At 50.6% G+C, this 21,942-nt stretch overlaps 4 protein-coding genes across 4 annotated transcripts; 3 read left to right on the forward strand and 1 right to left on the reverse strand.

Annotated features, from left to right (window-relative positions):
- Positions 1–4,313: 4,313 nt before the first annotated feature.
- ASPZODRAFT_141387 (hypothetical protein) lies at positions 4,314–8,051 on the reverse strand (the record flags this gene model as incomplete). Its single annotated transcript, XM_022724746.1, has 9 exons — positions 4,314–4,331; positions 4,397–4,683; positions 4,750–5,179; positions 5,254–5,294; positions 5,353–5,408; positions 5,917–5,990; positions 6,109–6,746; positions 6,805–7,738; positions 7,803–8,051. The coding sequence occupies 9 exons, from the start codon at positions 8,049–8,051 to the stop codon at positions 4,314–4,316; spliced, it is 2,727 nt and encodes a 908-aa protein (XP_022582327.1).
- Positions 8,052–9,254: 1,203 nt separating this feature from the next.
- Positions 9,255–12,758, forward strand: ASPZODRAFT_131402 (hypothetical protein). Its single transcript, XM_022722751.1, has 2 exons — positions 9,255–12,191; positions 12,244–12,758. Exons 1-2 carry the CDS (start codon positions 9,491–9,493, stop codon positions 12,615–12,617), a joined length of 3,075 nt encoding a protein of 1,024 aa, XP_022582328.1. The 5' UTR covers positions 9,255–9,490; the 3' UTR covers positions 12,618–12,758.
- Positions 12,759–17,591: 4,833 nt separating this feature from the next.
- Positions 17,592–20,425, forward strand: ASPZODRAFT_131407 (hypothetical protein). The gene has a single exon (XM_022722752.1). It carries the CDS (start codon positions 17,850–17,852, stop codon positions 20,259–20,261), a length of 2,412 nt encoding a protein of 803 aa, XP_022582329.1. The 5' UTR covers positions 17,592–17,849; the 3' UTR covers positions 20,262–20,425.
- A 220-nt stretch (positions 20,426–20,645) lies between these two features.
- Positions 20,646–21,716, forward strand: ASPZODRAFT_131408 (hypothetical protein). Its single transcript, XM_022722753.1, has 6 exons — positions 20,646–20,686; positions 20,784–20,887; positions 20,948–20,987; positions 21,072–21,137; positions 21,217–21,516; positions 21,586–21,716. The coding sequence occupies exons 1-6, from the start codon at positions 20,668–20,670 to the stop codon at positions 21,624–21,626; spliced, it is 570 nt and encodes a 189-aa protein (XP_022582330.1). The 5' UTR covers positions 20,646–20,667; the 3' UTR covers positions 21,627–21,716.
- Positions 21,717–21,942: the final 226 nt, after the last annotated feature.

Below are 21,942 nucleotides of genomic sequence, written 5' to 3' on the forward strand. Positions count from 1 at the left end.
GGGATATAGCGCATTTGAGTTTCTTAATCGATCATCATCCGAGACGGCACCGAACCGCCTGCAATATTAGAGGACAGTTCGGTTGTCTTTTCCTCCTCTGACTGAGCCCGTTTCTTGTTGATGTGAGGCTTCAAGCCCTTGTTGAAATTGGCAGTGCACATTCCAGCATAGATAATTGTGACCACAATCAGAATCAGCGTGATGACGGCGAAGAACGTCAGTGAGGCACGAGCAGACGCGTAGTCCTTGGCTTTTGCAGGGGTGTACATCCTAACAAGCTTGAAGAGGAAGTAGGCCATGGCGGCGAAGTACAAAACCTAAGACCACGTTAGAACAGGAATCGAAGTGCAAGATATTCACTACAAATCATCAGACGTACTATAGCAATGACCATGCCAACTGTACTCTCTTTGCGAACGACGTAGGCAGCAAAGATGAGGATGATAATAGTTGCGGGAATGGCGGCGACGGTGGCAGCAAACTCGCCGTCGGCTTTGCCGGTCACGATGACTAGGAACTGCACGGTAAAGCCGAGGAAGAAGAAGAAATCGAACTTGAGGAAAGCGATATAGATCTGTTCGGTTGTCAGAGAGTGCTTTCTTCCATGGTTACGGAGGACCAGAGTGGTTCTTACCTGATAGGTCAGATATCGGCGCTTCATTCGCAGATCGGCACTGATGTGTTTATAGATTGTCCAGGCAAACTCGTCATACAACTTCCACGCGATAAAAGTCATGAGCACCACGCCGAGCGAAACGATGCACGGGATGGCGATGAGCACAGGTTCTGTCTGTGCCCAGATATTGGTTTTGAAAGCATCGTTGTCCGATAGAATATTGATAGCGATTCGAATCTGATGCACCTGGACAGCACCGTAGATGAGGAGACCAAGATTACAACAACACAGACCGATGATCTGAATGGTGTTCTTCAGGCGCAGCGCATCATAAACCAGGACCAACTCATAGATAAAACCAAAACTGTAGAGGGCCAGGAAAGTGGGGATTGTCTTGGACGGAGTCTTATCAGTATCTTGTGGGTTGAGCTGGGTTTGGAAATTCGCGAAGACGTAGCTACCGTGGTTTCCAATCAGCACCTCTTTAGCCGTAAGAGAGAGATAGAAGGGGGGATAGAGAGTCGTACCATTCCAGAGCTAGCGTCACAATGGTCTGAACAAGAGTGACGATCACGAAGGACCAAGTCCATCGCGTATTTGGCATGTACATCCTGCGGGGGCGCGAACTGTCCTGAATGTCCGTATACCCCTCGAGAGCACGAAATCCCGCCGTACTGCGACGAAAGGCAGGATCAAACGAACCCCCTAAGAGAGAGGCTCGCGACCCGTGGGAAGGAATCTTGTCCAGATATTCCGGCCAGGAGCCGGAAGGGATCGGGGCGATATTGTGAAGGGGATAAAGGGATGGTCAAGAAGCCACCAGCTGGCGGTTCCCAGCGGGTCGTTCTTGGTGGGCGCCGACGGCTGTCGATAGCAGAGGAGAGGTCTGTTCGAAAAAAAAAACCCCCCCGGGTGTGTCGACGAGCGGGAGGGGTCGAAACCAGCGCAGAAATCGAGAACGCAAGGGGAAGAGGAGCAAGAAATCAGGTGTTCAATCAATGGCAGCTTTCTTCCAGGGCGATCACAAGGGCTACCGAGCAAAGCGAAACGTCGCGTGTCAGGCGCGGGGGGTTGGTTGCCACCATCGATCGATTTCTAGAGAGCTCGAAGGCGTAAGCGACAGCGACGTTGCCCCGTGGTGGGAAGGGTGACAACGAGCGATGGGATCAGGAGGTTTGAGGCAGAAAAGGATAGGAGACTGAGGTTGCCAAAAGCAAGCCAGAAGAAGAAGAATAAGAAAAATAAAAAAAATAAAAAATAAAAAAAAGTCAAAGCTGGCTTCTAAATAAAAACAGGCCAGAATGTCAACCATCACAGTTAAGTGGGTGTCACTGGGAGTGTCCTTTTAGCGGTCCGGGGTTTTCGGACTGCCAGAGCCCAGCTGGGAGCACCTTTTCTCGTGTTGCGTGAGGCTCACTTAGCAGTACTAATGCTGCTGTTAGTCTGCCACAGGCTACAGCCTTTGAGTGAGACTGACTCTGGAACCTCCCAAGCCCCCCTTGGCCCCGTCGGGCTCCGGATTCTGATTTGTGCCACTCCTCGTCTGCTCCATCATGGTGGGGCGGGCACGCATACATTACGGAGTGCCAACGCCTGTCGTACCTCTCTGTACCATGGGATGAGCAGGATACATCAGGTACGGAGTACATATTATGGAGTAAGTTCGACACCGCTAATGAGAATGTCTTGCTGATGCGTCCATCGTCGTACCCACGAAGAAGCACCGGCAGGAGGAATGCCTCAGGTATCCTATCTGTACATAAGCAAATGCGGGATTTCACTAGTGTTACCGTACGGAGCTTGGCCTCCCTATCAGTATCCACTCATACTGTAGTGTAGTACATTAAACACCCCAACAACAATTCTATCTAGAGATATATATATAATATGTAGTAGGTTTAAAATCGAGTTATGATAAATTATAGTAGTTCCTAACCTGATTGATTCGAACTACTACAGGTTCATGTCTATGGTTGAAGGGATACCTAGGTACGGAGTACTTTACTCAATCCAGCAAAGGTCTGACCATATACCTGGCAGGTAATTAATGTAATCCTGAGACGCATTTAAAATTAAGTGATTTCGTGGCTGAGGATAAAGCCCCAGTCAGCCACAATCATCTCAAGTGAGACTGAGCGCTGTGGCCAGTCAAAGGCTATCAGTATGTAGTATCATGGTTGGCCTTAACTATTTATGGGGTAGTTAGGATCAACAACAATTCAAGGCAGACTTCAGCCACCAAGGCTGACAACTGACATCAGCCAACACATTAGTAGTCGATAGTAGATAGTAGATACTCATCCAGGTATTCTACAAGTACTATGACAGATCAAATAATTAGATAGGCTTTAGGAGAATTAGTTACAGTCCGTCAGAAGTAGCTTTGAATAAGGTTCGCAAGACTCTACAAGACTTTCCTACTTCCACGTACCATGAACGCGTAAGAAACTCCCAGCGCTCCCAATAGTACTCCGTAATAGCTCCCCGTATTAAACAACATGCGCAGGTGGGCCGCTGATCGAATTGGCTGCTAAATCCGTCCAAGCCCGGCACGAGACACTGACTGCCCTTAGTAAGCACTGCAGTTGGGCACTGGCACTGGGCACTGAGCAAGCCCTCCCCAAACCGGTAGGCGGTGAATTAACCCAGTAAGTGCTGTTCTTTTCTCCCCCACCGCAACCTCTTTTTTTTTTCTTTTCTTCTTTTTTCTCCTTCAAGCGTCGTCCCCGCCAATGCTGCGTTTCTTTGCTACACACGATAGAAGCGGTCGATCTTCGGGTCGATCTGCTCTGTCCTCGTGTTTTTTTTTTGCCCCTCGCGGGAAAAAAAAAGCCGAGATTTTAACTTGCAAATGAGAAATTCGGAGGAATCTTCACCCCACCCAGTTAATCCGCTTCTTTTGTCCTTTTCGAAGGACAGGGGAAGCCGGTACTGCCCGTGAGGGCCTGGTGTGATTTTTTTTTTCATCACCTGCAATTGGCATCAGAAACATCCGGGGGAGGGGAAGAAACCGTCTCGGCGGTCTTCTTTCCTTTTCCTCATGGGAGAGTCGTTGCGAAGATTGTGTGCGTTCTAGTGACGTGACACTTTAGTGCAATACGCAGCATACCTGGTTCCCTTGCTCTTGGGGTTTCGAGACTTCGGTCTTGGAATGTCGAGGTCAGGGGATGGTATCATTCGATTCCGATCATTCTGGCGGGGACGGCGCTTCACCTTTTTTTTCTCTCCAGGTCAGTATCTTATCTTCCCTGTCCGCTGTTCTCTTCGGGTGCAGTGGACTCCTGAAAGGGGCAGGCGTTGGATCTTGCTAATTAGTGGGATCATAGGGCTAGTCGGCGGGAGCGATTAGGAAATACATAATGGGTGTACAGAGCATGGGGGGTTTTCTTTTGATTCGTTCCGGAAGCTGGGGCAATCACTATTTTCTCTAGACTCTTCTACCGAATCACAATACAGTTTTTACATCTACATGGACTCCGTACTGGTAAATTCGAAGACAGTGCTATGATTTTCCTGGAAAATCTCTAGGTACGGTAGAGGCAGTAGTAAATATGTCAAATAGGGAATATCATGACAAGAGGCATAGAAAACTGGCGAACCACAAATGTATTTCATAACAACTCTTGCTGTTTCGCTTCGTTATGGGATATTTTTTTTCTTCTCTCGTCTCGCCTTGGAGATGTATGAACTAGACCTCTCAGTCCTCCTCGCCAATCTAATCGAAGAAAAAACATAATTAGCATGTTTTCATCATAAGAGCCTAGGATATCTTGAACATACCTTAGGAGCAAGATAGAATCGCAAGTGGCCGCTTCCCAGGCCATACTCCACCAGGAGGGGAACCTCCTGAGACAGGCAAAGCTTCACATGGGTGGACAGACTGGTGGCCTTGCAGAAGTTGACCAGGTACTTGAGGGAGAAGGTCAGGGCAACGGGCTCGGACAGGGTGATGGTCACGTTCTGGTCGGCCTTGTCCACGTTTGTGTGCTGTCGGATGGTCACGGCGCCACTGCCAATGTCACCCTGGCAGGAGAATTTGACACCTTCTTTTGTCGCCTCGATAACGACTATACGAAGTTAGAAGAGTTCTGTGTTACAAGACTAAAAGGAAACAAAGGTGGGGGGGAACATACCCGACTCTGACAACAGATTGAGATCTGTGCAGATACGACGGAACTCCATTGCCGGCATTTCGACTGTGGCCGCGTACTCCGTATCCGGAATTGCCAGGTGCTCCTGGTCGATGTCCATAAGCTTGATATCGTACTCGCTCAGACGGTCCGTCTCGGAGCTCTCAAACATCAGGTTGACTGAGTCCGGGGCATCCTCGGCCTTGAGGGTAAGGATGTCTTCATTTTGAGCCGCACGCAGGACTTTGGTCAGAGAGACCAGGTTGATTCCCAGAGCGATGTTTCGGTCGCATCGATACGGCGAGAAGCCCTCGGCCTTGAGCAGCATCGACACGAGAGCAACGTGCGAGTTGTCCATCGCCTGCAAAGCAATGCCCGAGTCATTGCAGTCGAAGTTGCAGTCCTGCACGAGGTCTTTGATTGCGTCCACAACCTGCAATTGAAAACATCATGTTAATAGAAAGAAAGAAGATGAAAGGAAAAGAAAGATCTCAAGATAGACCATACCCTCTTCAGCAGACTCGCTTGTTCTAACCGTGCTTCCAACACTGAGGATGATTAGTACCTACAAGTCGAGACGCAAAAAAAAAACCTCCATCCACTCACTGTTGTGCGGTGTGATTTGTGCGTGAAGATTATGAAGACAAGAGATGAGATATATGCTATGGTAAGAGCCTAACTCGCAAAATTAAGACAAGTAGATGTTCAGCAAAAATTAGAAAGGAAAAGCGTCACCGGTGTTGAGGTATACAAGGATGACGGTCAGAAAATGCGTCTCGAGGCTGGTGAAGCTGTCCCTCCTCGCGTTCGAGGTTGGTGGGGAACCGACGCGCGCGAGTCACGCGTCATGTCTTAGGCTGATATGAACAAATACAGTTAGTCTTGCTGAGTCATCTTTGAAAACCGGCCTCAGTATATTATTATGGAAAGAGATTACTAATATAAAGAGAAAGAGAGAGAGAGAGAGATACTTCAGGATTCATTAGTTATAGAATATCTATCTCATTAAGTTAAGGTATAAAACACAAGTTGTAAGAATAGACAGTGGCCAACAATGGCTGTTCGCCTGAAGGATAGTAATACAGCTCAAGGGATACATAGAAAAGAAGACAAAAAGAAAGACAAACTCGGAAGACAGGCGAGCAAACAGGCAAGTGAGTATACACAAACCAAAAATCAATATATACAGGATAAAAGCCAGATCGGGGAAGCCAGCCCGGATCGACACCAGGACGCCAATCCTTCTATACCAATATCAGAAGGTCGTCTCGAACGTCCTGGAACTTTGTAAAGAGCGAGAAGAAAGAGAAGAGAAAGAAGAGAAAGCTAGCAGGCTGCAGTCAGTTATCAAATACTGGTCACCCGTTTTGAAGTCCGAGGCCGCTGCTGGATGACCATTTCAAGCTCTTTGAGCATGTTTGTGTTGGCATCCATGCGTTCTCGGGCAGCTGCTTGCCTCGCTCGGTCTTCTTTGACACGTGCGATCCGTTCCTCTCTGGTAAGGGAAGCTCTCTTATTGCGAGTCGGAAATACTACAGCCTCAAAGATTTCTTCGTCGTCGTCGGTGTGGCTGGGGGGGTGGGTTTCGCCGTTGAGCGCCTTGAGCGCATCCGCGGGACCGCCCTCCACCGCCGTAACGCCTCCCAGGCTGGGAGTCGGCGATAAAGGGTACTTTAACCCTATTGAGGACAGTGAGAAACGATCAGGCACAGCCTGTCTGTCCAAGCTGCTCATCAGGGCAGATTTTCCGACTTCCCATTCTTGAAGAAGGCCCCGGATATCAGCTCCGATGGACTCGTACTGTGCGAGCAATGTTGCCTCGATGTCACTGGTATCTGCGGATGATTCGATATTGGAATTTGATTCTTCGCGGACAATGTGCATCTTTGCATGAAGGGAACGGATTCCTTGAGAGAGAGAATTCAGGCGTCGGTATTGTGCGCGGAGGTTCTCCTTATTCGGAGAGGATGTAGGAAGGGGAGATGGTGGAATCAGATCGCCTATCGAAGGTTAGAAAGAAAAGGTTCCACGTAAGAACAATCATTTTAGCGGGCTTACAGTCTTCTTCGCTAAGAATATCGGTCATTTTGGCCATGCACAATCTTGTGACGTTGGCCAGATCTCGCATCTCTTCCACCGCAGTGCCCCATCTTGCGATATCAGAATTCCCGCCATCCGCACTGAGGGCCAGGAGGCAGCAGAGGATGCTTTTCCTCACACTATAAAGCCGCCCGAATAGAACCCGGAGAGAACGTAAAGAATACTGGTCTTCTGTGGCTCGTTCAGTGAGACCAGATTCGGCTTCCCTAAGGTCCTCCAAAGATATGTCGTAGACATCCTGGTATTTTTCAAGGTTCGCGCTATCCGTGAGCGGTGCCAGGAGACGTCGGCTCTGGATGTAACGTTCCAACATGGAGTAGAGACTCTCCGAGACGACACGACGCAGTCTCAAGCACCGGCGAGTTTGCGCATGATCCTCCAGGCGAGTGACTGGGGGCAGCGGGGTGCTGATTCGATAACCCCGGGAAACTAGCTCGACCTCTTGGATGAATACGACCGAGGCGGAAGCCGCAGAATCAAACCCTTGTGCACTGTTGATGAAAGTGGCGGCCGCGTCGACGGCCTGGTATCGAAGATACTTCAACCACTGCCGTCGTGCAAAAGCGTAGAATATGACGCCAACCACTGGAAACACGATGAGACAGACTCCCACTCGCCGCAGATCCAAACCAGATCCAGTGCGTGAACGACTCCAATGCAACAACCACACAATCGAGAAGGATGCCGTGGCAGTGACAACAGCCCCTTGAATGCCCACGGTTGTAGAAATGGACGGCAATTCTGTCTGCGGGAAATTCGATGCGATATCGCTTGCGGAGGTATACGAAGGGGCGCTGTGTTCGTTCAACAGCTGCGAGGCAACGATCATGTAACCAAACTGTTCCAAAAACCGTTCGTTGTCACTCCTTCCAATGCGCGAATTCACGGCGGACTAGAGTGAAACGCCGATTAGCCTATTACCACCACCGAAAGAAACCTCTCTGAAGACTTCATACCGAGCAAACCTCATAGAGCCTATTCAAGGCTGCCCCTTGACGAGAGCCCTTTAAATCCAGGGGCCTGGGCAGTTTGTTCCGAATCTTCTTCTGGAACTTCGAAGTCCCTCGTGGAGCAAAGTTGGGCGCTTCCGACTCGTTGTCCGTGCTATCAACCATCTCCTCCTGCGCGACCCAGTCCCGGGCATCCTCGCCCTCTTCCTGGAGATAATCCGCTAGCGGCGATTTCTCAAAAACAAGCGACTCCATGGCAAAGGGGCATTCCGATATTGATGGAAACCGCATGAGAGTGTAAAAAAACAAAAACAAACCGACAGACAGACAATAGCCAGGCAGCCAAAACAAGGATCGACGATTGGGAGGGGGGACTGCAGCAAGGTAGGGAGGAAACGTGCAAGTTGCGTCACTACCGAGATTCCATTTCGCACAGGGCTGGGTAGCACTGAGAGGTCGAAAAAGCAAGACCCAGCAGCAGGGAGGTGGGGTTAAATGAGAGTCGACCAGTCTGTCTGTCCGTCTCGTGGTGGTTTGGAGGTCTAGCTGTCAGGCACGAGACGGTAGGGAGTAGGTACCTATTCACGAACGAATCAAGCAGACGCAGGCGATCATTCGAAGCGCCCGGGTCACTCCGAGCGATTAATTACCCCTGGTTGGAAGAGAGACGGCTCTAGAATTGGTTCGATAGACTCCTGCTCTGCCACGTTAATCCATAGCCATGTGTCTCGGGAGGGGAGATAGATGGAATGCTTGTCGTCGGTATCGATTAGCTGTCCGATGCGAGAGATGGTGGTGGCGAGTCCCCTGACCCACTCCGAGGCTCGACGCTGCCTTAGAAATGGACACTTCATCCCTGTGCCTCCATGGAGAGATAGGAGGCAGTACTGCTACATAGACTTTTTTCGTACGAAGAGGCAAGCAGGCAATTATTTATCGAGTGTATTGTGTGTGTCTAGCTACATCTCTTGCCGCTGTCACCTAGTGAGGAGTTGTGGCTACAATCCCCGGTTGTCCTTACTACATATACTACATAGTACTGGCAAATTTGACTATGGAGTATGGAGTAATTAACAGTATATGGGATGGCTTCACTATTGAGTATTTGAATCCAAGTTCCACGCATGACTTCTGTCTCTTAATTCTAGGCATCTTGACACCCATAGAAAAGGGGAGAAAATGCCATATATTAGCAAGTCTTAACGATTATTAGGATGCTATTTTTAGTCGGAATAGCGAGATTAACAATCAATATAATTCGATCACGGACTACTACGGAGTAGGTGTTATTGAGCCTTGACGACTTCTCGAGTCTCATAAGAAGTCGTGAATGTGGGTCACGTGGTCTAGTGATCGACCGCGCCGTTTCAGGAAAGATGCGTTGCACCGGGCAACGCGTGCTGTCAACAGTGCTCTGCTTCGCGTCACGGTCGTTCGAGCATCTAGAGTTCTTCCAGTGGCGGGACTGCAGGTATTCTTACTCTTCTTTGCATGGTTTAATGCATGATTCACTGTATATGTGCCCACGAGACTTGACTGACTTGCAGCTTCATTGTTTTGCTGCGAGGGCCCGCCGGCGATACCGTATACCCCTTCAGACCATCATTCTTGGTGCCGGTGGAAGAACATCTTGAATCGAAGGGGAAAATTTCACCCGTATCAGACGTTGGAATCACCAAATTGCGCCGCTTGAAATGGCAGGGTATCTGAATGAGACCCAGACGCCTTGTCCTTCGCGGCATTCAGCTTCGAAGCTCAGTCTGGGAAGCGGATTCGGAAGGAACAGCCCGATGGGTTTTGATGACACTGCATCCATTGATTTCACGACCGACATACGAGCACAGGTCTTGACAGGCGTAAAACCAAGACGAAGGAACCGAACGGCGTCGAATTTTCAAATTCTCGAGGATGCCCGATGTCCAGCTGTCATGCACGAAACAGACAATGGACAAGCTGCATCCAAACCAGCCCGTCAAACGTCGTTGCTTACCCAGCCTGCGCAGCGTTTTCGTCCAAAAGTCAGGTTTGATGCCGCTAGTCACCCGTCCAAACCTTCACAAGACCAGAGCAACGTTAGATCAACTGTGAAGCAGAATGTCATCTCCGATCAGGGGGAGAATAATGCGCTCCTTATGGAAATAAACGGCAAGAAGCAAAGGAATTCTCAGAAAGATGGTTTTACACGCAATGTGCGCCGTGATACGGTGTATATCCCCTCGGACGATACCACTGTTGCCAGTGTCTTTATGGGACTGTTCAGTCCACTCAAGTCCAATAAATCCGATAGCCTCAACTACTGCATTCCAGACGATACGCAGATCCACAGTCTAGAAGCCCGAATTATCCAAAAAAGACAGGCAAGGAAATCTATGGCAACCTCTCCGAGAAGAGCACCATTACAACCAAGCACCCGGCATACGCAGGAAGCGTCCATCCAGACCGACATCGCCGGGAAAAACGGGGGAAAGGAGAATGTTCCACCCGGATCTGTCACTCTCGATATGAAAAGAAAGCTTTACAGGCCAGCGCTCCCGATCGATGTGCCACTGGATAGCGCTCCTAAACCAACCAATACTACCAAGATATTCAGCTCAACCAACATGCAAAGCTCCAAGCCCCATAGCTCTCTTATTGAGCAGGAGGTCTCCAAAGCCAGGGAAAGCAGCAAATTCATTCCTATGCGAGAGCCACTTGGCAGCAAATCATCAAATACATCATCTACAATCAATAAACTCGGACGAAAAGACATTAAATCCTCTCAAGTGAAATTAACATTGAGGGATGGAGATGCATTGAAGCCGCAGAGCACACAACCTGCTGGAAAGGCCACTGGAGTCAAGGAAAACGCACCTTTCAAGCCTATCCTATCAGAAATGAAACAGAAAGGCATAAACATGAGTTATCCATTACTGTTGGAAAATATCTCGACCACCGAAATGTACGAGGAGAATTGGCTTTCACATCAGGAAATTGCCATTACTCAGATAGTTAATGAACTCTTTCAGCACTCTAACGGTGCTGAAGAAAGTTACGACTCTGAAATCATTCGGCAAGAGCTTTTTGGGATTTATCAGACTGATGCCTTCAAGCTTCTGCACAAACGACTTCATGCGTCCTTGCTATATGGGTCCCTGGCTGTTCCCAAGGATCTGTCTTCTCGGGCCAACAGACTGAAGCAGGATGTGGGCGTGAGACGGAAGTTCTTGGATCTTTGGATGGACACTTATGATCTTTCAACTCTAAACGCTGCAGCAGAGACTGTGATCGGTCGAAAGGCTGCTGATGACATGGAATCCTCCATTCACAACACCAAATCAGTGGACAGCGTGGAGAGGAAAGCTAGAGATCAGCGGAAACGTTTGGAGCGGTTTTTGGATACGTTCCTGCTACGCAATGACGACCTTGACACGGAAAACGATGTTTATAAAGAAGATGCTAGATTGGCATATTGTCGAACACTTCACCGAAGCATCATGACTGTCGTTCTCTTGGACCACGCAAGACTGTCCCCCAGGGCAAAAATTCCCACTCGCCTTTTCCTCCCCACGTCCTCGTTCAAATCCTCCAAATCTGTGCTCAAAGCTTTGTGCCGTTTGCTTCTACCCTCCTGCGGAGATATCATTAAGTCACTTGGACATTTGGATTGCCATGTCTTGTACGAGCAGCATCAGCTTGAAGAGTATGAATATCGGATTGACAACCTGGCCGTGGACCTGAGAGATGGCGTTCGCCTAAGCAGGCTAGTCGAACTGCTGTACGGTATGACATATGATCCAGCAGCTTCGGTAAACGTCACTCTTCCTTCTGGGAGGGTCCTCCGGCTATCTGGAGATGGGAATCAATGGTCGTTGTCGCAGCACTTGAAAATACCTGCCATCAGTCGTGCAACAAAGATCTTCAACGTTCAGGTTGCTTTGAGTGCATTGGCGGCCATAGGAGGCGGTGCATCTCAGGCCATCGTGGCTAACCTTTGCGCGGAGGACATTGTCAATGGGTATCGAGAAAAGACCATTGCACTCCTCTGGGGACTGTTGAGCCACTGGGGACTTTCTGGGCTCATCAACTGGGATGATCTGAGAAAGGAGATCGACAGACTAAAACGCAAAGGCAGCTACCCCATGGAAGAGGATACGGCTCGAACTAATGACCGACCATTCGAAGAATACAAATCACTTCTCAAGCAGTGGGCATCTACTATAGCCGGGGCAAACGGGACCAAAATCGACAACTTCACGGCATCCTTGGCAGATGGAAAAATCTACCAGTTCATCATCGATGAATACGAAGGCTATATTATTGGAGGCTCACAGGGCAAAGAAACGGGCGCGCTTCGAGGACCTACGGCCAAGTCGCTACATTTGCGGCTTCGTGCTTTAGGTTGCAGCTCACAATTTGGTGGGTGATACTTCCCGGTGGTTTACTCGTAACTACATACTAACCTGCCCAGCGTGTCTGGTGTCTCCTTCGAAGTCAGGCCCTGGCCACATCTTTGACGAGGAATTTACCGTCGCGTCCCTCGCATTCCTATGTTCGCGGCTTCTCCCGGCGTCAAAGCGTGCGCGTGCTGCCACAGTGCTGCAGTCCGCCTGGAGATCTATCCTTGCCCGTCGGGATGCCGACCGACGTGCCGTCGCAAGAGAGGTGGCCAGACAGTGCGCCACGGTGGTGCAGACTCGGGACCGAATCCTCTGGGCCAAGGATGTGATCTTGAGGTGGTGGAGGGATTGCCGGGTTCGGCGTCGCCGGCTTGCAGCTACGCAACGACAGAGTGTGGGAGGATCAAGGGGGGGAAGAAGAGTGGGAAGACAGCGCGGCAACTGATACGGCTGCGAGTACAGAGCTAATGTTCGGTCGATGTCCGTATCAATGGATGTTTGTATGTTATGAATAGCCTTCAGCTACGAATTATGACAGTAGTTCCAGTATCGACATCAGGTCAAAATGACTAGTTAGTTCTACGGAGTATGTGCCAATATAGTGATTAGTAGACAACTAACGTTGACTGCTATAACTAGCTAGTTGCATCGGCCTAAAATACTGACGTAAGAGTCTAGCGCATCAGCCTCGTTGTCTTGAATATATTTATCTAGTGGTGTGAACGGGTAGTGTCGGATATACGGAAATAATCCCGACAAGAAAAATAGATATTTAATCTGATAAAGAAATTATAGACAGCAGCTGACATCATAGTCTATTATAATCGTCTCCGTAAGCGTACGTCAGGTCATCTGCTATAGAATAGTAATCAACTAGTTAGTTATTTCTGTCAGTTGACTTTGCCACGAGATCGACAATACACTATAGTCTGATAATAGATAGATATTAGATAGTTCTCGTGGGTATCTGAATTATTGGACATCTACGTTGTACTGACTAGTACAAAGTGCTCTAGTAACCTACCTAAACTAGGTAACCAGTTATACTGACGACAAGGTTGACAGGATAGAGCATAGGGAACGTTGCGTGTACGGGGGTCATGATTGGCGTAGATGAAGGACATTTCGTCTAGCACTTGTCTAGTGGCAACCTTACCGACACAACCAACAACGATTCTACGGTCTATTTCGGCATCGGGTTGGCGGGAGGTATATCCCACTACTCCTGCTACTGCTCTGCCACTGCCCACTATCTTTAGACTGCAGTGTGGAAGTAGAGGATGAAGCTAAGAGGACGTGGCGATCGAGATGATGACAACCTGCAGCATAGTTCCCCCCCCCCTGCACGCGCACTGTAAATCTCTCGGTCTTATACGGACTACCGAGGGATGAGTCGAGAGTTTCTCCGTCCATGTCCAACTCGATATTTGGCCTTTGAACTCTTGTGTTTTTTTTTCAGTTTGAGCCAAGCGATCGACAGGCTGGTGCTTGGCGGCCGTGTGACGGGGGAAGGGGATCCTCGAACTCGTAGCTTGGCGCCTCAAATAGCACACACAAGACAATAATAGTATGTACTATGTTACCCCCCCCGCCCCCCCCTTGAGCTGGCGATGTTGGACAAATTTCTTGGAGGGTCTCAGCCTGAAGTACAGCACTTCCCCTTTCCCCCTTTGGTGGTCGGAGCCCGCCAAGATATGCGGTGGAATGGCAATCAGTCGTGGCCAAGAGTTCCGTTGACCCCTTTCAAGTCGGGCTGGAGGTAGGAGAGGATGTGGTGAGCTTTTGGTTGGACGGGAGGCGCTCTTTCATTCTCAGTGCATTCCGTTGGCATCTCGCCTTGTCCACGGGTAAGTACTAGACCTTACTCCGTAGACCACCGTACGGAGGGCCGAGAACTAGCGCCAAGCGTAAGGTGATCTCAGCGTGACAGCTGGCAGCAAGGAGCCAGCCTTGTCTGGTCGGCATGTCAAGGCGACGGTTTCGAAGAGGGGAAGAAGAAGAATCCGTGCGGAATCCAGGCGGGCTCGGTTAGGGGTGAGGGATCATGAGCACAAATGGGGCCGAGCGGACGCCATGGGGTTTGTGTGTACGGAGTATGTCGACTCTCGAGCCTCATAGAATGACTTGCAGCCCCTTGTAGGCTTGTACCGTTGTACTCGGTGCCGTTGTGTGCCGTTGTACGCACTGTGCAGTATCCGGAGGACTTGAGTTCAGTGCTCTCATAAATTAATCTCCTGAACCAGACAAACGGCTGTTGAACAGAGTCTCTGGTTCGTGGACCATGAGCGGCTCAGAACCAGATTTGGTAGATGGATCCGTTTCAGGACCGTTGACCCGGACATTGAATATGAAGGGAACGGGAAGCAAAGTTAGTTACACCGGAACTGCCTATTATGAGTTGGTGAGGTAGGAAAAATCCTGGAGAATGGTCGAAGTGAGGCGCCATCAGAACGGGCGAGAGTCCTCCGTAGAGAATTGAGACATTGTGGAATTATGGAGTGCGAAGAGTACCCTCTCCCCGTAGCTTCGCAACTAGTAATTGTAGCTATCGTCGACTGGTCCTAGCTTGATACGGCGCTGCTTGCATGGAGCAAAGAACCGGTGCCAGCGATCAAGCGAGTCGCTGAGCAGTGCGAGTGGATGATTTTGGTCGTTGGTCGAAGTTGTGGGTGTTGTTGGGGCGGGCTGGTGGAGAGGGGGAAAATGCCTCATACAAAAAAAAAAAAAAAAACTTCTTACCATCGTTTGCTACACCGGCAGACCGACGTCGGGTGTTGAACTCTGCCCTGACAGGCCAGGGTGATTACTGTATTATTGTTGGAGCGTATCAGAGACATGAACTGCAAGAATAATAACGAATTGCTAAGACTCTCTCATCTCATCTCCACAATTGATCAACTGGTCAATGCAACTGACTTGAGGACAGAGGCGACAGACAAGGCAAGGCAAGGCAAGACAGGGCAAGAACACAATGGCACGATCTACTTTTTGATATACGAAGGTCTTCAAAGCGGAAGCTCTGAGTCGTCAACTCCGCCGTCGACTATCATTTCCCCCTCGATGTTTGCTGGCCAGCTGTACTCGGTACGCTTCCTTGGAACAAGCTCAACCTCTCATGTGCCACCGAGAGCTAGCTACACCGGCCGGGGGGCCTCGCAGACAAATGACACTGGGTTCTGATGGCAAATTCGGACACCGAGAGGGTGGGAAACATCCAGTTCGTATCTACAACGGGTAGTGAGTCTGTACTCCGTACTCCCGTGCTGTACGTCGCACAGCAGACACGGGAAAGCAGGATCTCTACCGAGTAGACTTCTACTACATAGTAATAAGTGCCCAGTGCCAGTGCCCAGTGCCAGAACCCACTGCTGAGCCCTCGACTCTTCAGATCCCACCGCGTCCTGCCGGTTCCATCTCCAATACATCTTTGCATCGCAGCTGCGGCGAACGTGGATGCAAATCTTGCCGCGTATTCTGTATTCTGCCGTGGCCAATTGGGCATTTCTCGCCGGGAGACGTGAGTTCCATCGGCGGAACGGATGCTGTGTTGTCATGCTATTAGCGGACAGAGAGGAAGCAGACGTGGGGGGGGGGGGGTGGTAGTGTTGTATACGGGACTCAAACAGTAACAAGCTACGGAAGAAGACCCCGTAGATTATTGCCCTGAGATTACTCCCCGCTTTCGATGCGGAATAATTGCACGCGGGCCTGAGCTGCAATTAGCACGAAACAAGTTCCGAGTCTGACCGCTATTCTCTAGGAAGTATGTGGTATACAAGATGTGACTACCGTCTACTCCGTAAGACCCGTCTTTGGAATGGTATAGAAGACAGAAGACATTCGGAACTAACTATAGTACTAAGTAGGTAGTATTGCTTGAATGAACTACTAAGGTATACTACATACATCGCTAGGCGCTGTATACGGGATGCAGGACAAGCAGCGCCTACTACACTGCAGTTGGCTAGCAACCATAAACATAGTAACCATAGTAGGTAAGTAAGTATTCTGGGAATACTCCGTAGGGATGTGCATTAGCCACGGTAGATCTCGTACTCTATCGTCCATTAGTCAGTTGCTCCGAGTCTACCCATCCATCTCCCTACACTCCCTGCACTCCCTACACTCCCTGATGCTTCACCAGCAGATTAAGGCCACACTGATTGATCTACAAGATCTCCAGACCCCAGAGTCCGAGTCTTTCTCTCGCTGGTCTATATGCGCTTGTGGTGTGATCAGGGATCACGCTATCTACGTCACTCCAGGGCCAAGACACCATTGAATTATCAGGAGGGAAGCGCGTAGAGCGCCCGGCGGTGCCCACCTATGACGGCCTATCAATGCTGTCTACTGACTACTAACTAGTAGTAACTAACTATCTCTTACTACCTAGTTATAGTAATGTACTAACTAGTAGTGCACTAGGACTCCGTAATGTGTGGCAGGCACAGGAACCATCCATCCACCCTAACCAGGATCGAGTGTCCGGCTGCAGGTCAGAAAAGAGACAATTGCAGCCGCAGCGACTGGCCAGGAAGGCAGCGCTCGGGTGCAACCGTGCCGTTTACCGTACCGTACGCGCCAGAGACATAGTGAGGCGGATAGATTACCTGCTATTACCGAACCATGACCAGCGTCCGCTACGACTGTTTCGGAGTTACCTGGTAGTCTTTCGAGCGATCCTTGATTCAGATGAGGGGTTTCTTTCTTTCAATACAGTACGAGACTCGCTGTTGGCTTCTTGAACCGTGTTCATTGTTACGAGGCTGCCTGTAGTAGTAGTATAGTAGTACCTAGTGAATAATAATGGATCATAGAGTACCTAGGCAATTCTTTATCTCCTAGAATAGACCCCTTTCTAGGCTTGGCTCATTCCATACAGTTTCCAGAACACTCAACGTCGTACAAAAGCCTAACCTCCTTACTGTTTAGATCTGGACGTCCACGCCTTGCTGTCGCTGGCAGATTCAGTTCGGAGTACGGAGTACCTCTGCCTAAGCAGTAGTACGTGTAATGTCACATCACTCTGGTTGTACTGACTTAGGTACTCATACGGAGTACACTTAGGTACCTTGGTATTACTAGTAGATCCGGGCTTGCCGTACTGTACCGTCACAGGCTAGTCCTCGCAGAGACAAGGCCCACGCTACGTGAGGGCCAACTGGACCAAGCGTCATTTTCCGCATTGGTGACTTAGTAAGTACTCCGTTGTACTTACTTAGTAGAAGAAAAAAAAAAAAAAAAAAAAAAAAAAAAAAGCGTGGCGACCAGCAGCGCCGCTTTCCCGTGTGCCCACCAACAACTAGCAGTGCCCACCCCTCCCCCAATACTGCAATAGCCCTGCACATCCTCATTCTCCCAGGTACTTCTCCAAGAAACTACTAATTTAACCACTGCTGCTCTTAGCATTCTTTCGATCTTCCCCCTCCTTCCTCCTTTCACATCCCCCCCCATTCTTTCCAAGACTTCAAGACTTCAATAATCGCTTGTGCCAAGTCCTCTAGGGGACGCGGCCAAGGCTTTGTCGACGTCAAACAGAGAAGAGAAGGCAACTCAGTCACACCTGTCTGCGCCCCCCCCCTCCTTCTCACCATGCGCTTTATATCTCAACGGCCGTCGTCCTTGTGAGGTGGACATCAGTGCTCGTCTATAGCTGTGAGACTACGTCTTTTGAAGAATGGCTCAGACCCAGTCTCGCGACCGCACGTTTCCCTTCTCGATCCAACACGCTCTCAGGATGCTGCTCTCGTCGACGGCATCCAAGCCGGTCTTTGATGACTCGGCTCTGGCAGAGGACGGTGACGAGCCGCCGGACCATCATACCCATCCGCATCTCCTGCAGACCACGTCGATGAACGCCGTCGATGACGGTCTGGTCTACATCAAGTCACCCACCCTCCTCTGTGACCGCAAGGAATCGCTCCTCACTCGCGCTTTGAAGAACAGCCCCGAGCTGAGCCCTGTCGATGACCATCACCATCTCTCCTACCGTTCCTACCCGCACAGCCATGTCAGCGGCTTTTCCGCCACCGACTTCATCAGCGACGGCGGACTTACCAGTCCGTCGCTCTCCAACACACCGAGCCCTCCCCTGTCGCCTCAACTGGCTGGCAGACCCTCCCACATCTCTTTCAAGACCTCTCCTTCCCGAATCAATCCTGCCTCCACTACAAACACCACCACCAACCCGAGCGAGTCGACTGTCGAGGCAAATCTCGGCCGCAAGCGCTGCATCAGTTTTGCCTGTGGCCGCAAGATGTCTACGACAACACCACCTTCGCAACAAGACGAGAATACCACTAGTCCCGTCGAGAGACAGCAGCCCGAGCCGGAACCGATCAAGCGCAGGACAACCCTGACTTTTGCCTGCCCGGCGCGTGAGCCCCAGCCGCGTGCGGAACGTTCGCTGTGTCCCAAGGTATCCTTTCGCTCTCGGCTACGCTGCTCGCCCGCTCCTGTCGGCCGCAAACCGTCCCCAGAGTCTGTGGTAGCAGTCCAAAATGTTGATGACAAGACTCCCCCGGCCAGAGAATTACGTGGTATTCCAACCAGTGGTCTCGGTAAGTTCGAGGCATCCGAAGCTACGCGGTTTCACGAATTCGCTAGCTCGGTCGAGGAAGACGAAGACTGGGTCGCCAAACCCACCGATTTTCCCGAGAAGATTACTCTCAATGACTGCATGAAGAAGGAGAACGCCATCCGGAAACTCGGCGAGGAAGCTGAAGAAGAAGCCCTCGAGGAGGATGAAGATGACGATGACGACGAAGAACAAGAAGAAGAAGAAGAAGAGGAGGAGGAGGAGGAGGAGGAGGAGGAGGAGGACGAAGACGATGATCTGGAGGATCTTGCTGATGATGATTCAACCGTTCACGACTTTTCCGACGACGGTAACGAGTCCGACAACGAAGCAGGCTTTGCCGACTCGGATGACAGCGATGACGGCTCTGAATACGAATTCTGGGCCCCCTCCGCCACCGTGACCGCGGCCACCAGCCCTCAGACCACCTTCGATCCCTTACAGATTGCCACCGGCATTGCGCGCCGCAATTCCAACACTTCGATCGAGTCGCTGAACAACGGAGAGCAGTCGCGGCGGCAGTGGTCACCCGTGTCAGCCCGGAAGCGGGATGGAAGCGGCAGGCGACCCAAGCCGCCCAAGATGCGGCCCGGAACACCCAATCTCCCTGACAGCACGGACTTTGTTTGCGGGACGCTGGACGAGGACCGCCCGCTGGAAGCGGCGTACAAGTCGTGTATAGAACAGCGCCGTCGATCCAAGCAGATTGTCATCCCGCAGGACATTGACCCCAGCTTCCCCACCACCGACCCGGAGGAGGAGGATGATTTGGACGAGGAGGACGAGGAGGACGACGAGATGGTCGTGGTGATGCCTTCAAGCCGGATCCACAAGCAGCTGGCCGCCTATGACGACGAAGCCCTGCGTGGCCGACCCTCGGGCTCCCGGTCGGGTCGCGTGTCCCCGCGCCATTCGCCCAAGCGTGTGTTGTCACCGGCGCCCCGCCGGCAGACCCGGGCCTCACCGAAACGCCTCAAGTCGCCGCCGCCCAAACGGGCTCGCAGTCCTCCGCCTCCTGGTCCGCTTCTTCGCCTGGCCGACATTCCGGCAGTCCCCGCGGTCGCGGTCGACGCCGCCTCGTCCACCTCCCCCCTGCAGACGCGGGGTCTGAACATCAGCGAGTTGGTGCAGCGGCCATCGTTGGTGACACGGACCAAATCGTTGCCGCGGACGCCGAACCCTTTTTTCACCTCGTTGGATCCGACGCACCGGTGGTCGGGCATCGTCCCCGTGGACGAGGAGTCGCCCGAGGATCACGAGCGGTCGCGGGTGCGGCCCGAGGGCCACACGCGCGGGCCGATCGACATTGTCGAAGGGCTGGAGAAGAAGCGGCAGAAGCGCAAGGAGAAGTTCTGGCGCCAGCACTGCCGCAAAGCGGCCAAGGAGCAAATGGAGCGCCGGCCCATCCCCGGCAAGGGCGCCGAGCGGATGAAGGAGCTGGGTCTCGAGGTGGCCGAGCGGTGCCGAGCGTACGGCGTCAGCGAAGACGTCCAGCTTGTCCTGTCTGTCTAGCATGACTGGCAGATCCCAAATTCCTTGTCTGTCTAGCATGACTAGCAGACAACCAACTTTCCTGTACATATTTACGTTTGCATCCCGTGAGCCAGGAGGATATTTGTGCATTTACGGCGACTGAACATACAAATAGTTTATTAAATTTAAATCATAAATATTATCAATACTATGTAAGAGTATGCTTGAAAGGTACCAGTAAAGTCAATAGTAGCAAGGTACATATACACTGAGGCTTGCCACTTCGTCATCGACAAGTCGGGTTAGTGCGAAAGCAAGCGAGTCGGACAACAACGACCGCAACTTGTCTTCCCGACAGACCACCACCGATACCAACACGGAGCCACAGCCTTCTCCTCCTTTCTCTCCTCTTTCTTTCGCCAGCTAGGAAATAGTGGTTATCGCCATGTGGATCATCAACTGGTGTAGGTTTTTTTTTTTTTTTTTTTCCCTGTTTTTTTTCTGTTTTCGAGACTCGTTTGATGCAGTGGTGGAAAGCTGACGAGCCGTGAATGTGAACAGTTTACGACGTTCTGGCCTCCCTTGGCCTGCTCAACAAGCACGCCAAGCTCCTCTTTCTCGGTCTCGATAATGCGGGGAAAACCACCCTGCTGCATATGCTGAAGGTAGATTGTTGGATGACGAAAAGGCTTTTGGCGAAAACTAGTCGGCTTACTCTGTTGCAGAACGACCGTGTTGCTATCCTCTCCCCGACCGCGCACCCTAGTACGTGATAAGAAAAGAAAAGAAGAAGAAGAAGAAGAAGAAGAAGAAGAAGAAGGAAGGATACTAATGGTTGATATAATGTAGCATCCGAGGAACTCGTCATCGGAAACAACAGATTCAACACCTTTGACCTAGGAGGGCACCAGCAGGGTATGAAAAAGAGCCTTAAAAAAAAAAAAGACTTCAAAAGAACTTCAAAGAGCTTGAAAAGAAAGTGCTAACCGTTTAGCCCGCCGCCTGTGGAAAGACTACTTCCCCGACGTGAGCGGGATTGTCTTCCTCGTCGACGCCAAGGACGTCGAGCGGTTCCCCGAGAGCAAAGCCGAGCTCGACGCCCTCCTCGCCATGGAGGAGCTGAACAAGGTCCCCTTCCTCGTGCTGGGGAATAAGATCGACCACCCGGACGCCGTGAGTGAGGAGGAGCTCCGTCACCAGCTCGGTCTGTACCAGACGACAGGGAAGGGGAAGAACCCCCTCGAGGGAATCAGGCCCATCGAGGTTTTCATGTGCAGTGTTGTCATGCGGCAGGGTATTTCCCTTTCCCTTTTAATTCATATCTCCATTCTTATATTTATATGCGTATGTACTAACTGATTAGGATACGGAGAAGGTATCAGGTGGCTCTCTCAATACGTCTAATCTCGTTCTGTCTTCTTTCCTTATACGCCCAATAAACTTCCCCCTCCATTCTTGTTCGTCCGCAGATTGAGCTTGCATAATCTACCTAGTTATGTCTACGTTTTCGTCTTCCTAGTATCTGAAAACTTCAATATGCAGTCTAGTCTACTACTTTCTTAAATTCAACAACACTACTAAACTACTGAACTACTACTTTTCTTATGCTGTATTGAACCTGGCATTGATTAATAACAGAAATACACCATGCCTGACAAGAAAGAGAAATAAGGGGGGGAAAAAAGGAAAAAAAAAAAAACAGATACGAAAGAAGATCCCG

Source organism: Penicilliopsis zonata (assembly GCF_001890105.1).
Source record: "Penicilliopsis zonata CBS 506.65 unplaced genomic scaffold ASPZOscaffold_5, whole genome shotgun sequence".
NCBI lineage: Eukaryota > Fungi > Ascomycota > Eurotiomycetes > Eurotiales > Aspergillaceae > Penicilliopsis > Penicilliopsis zonata.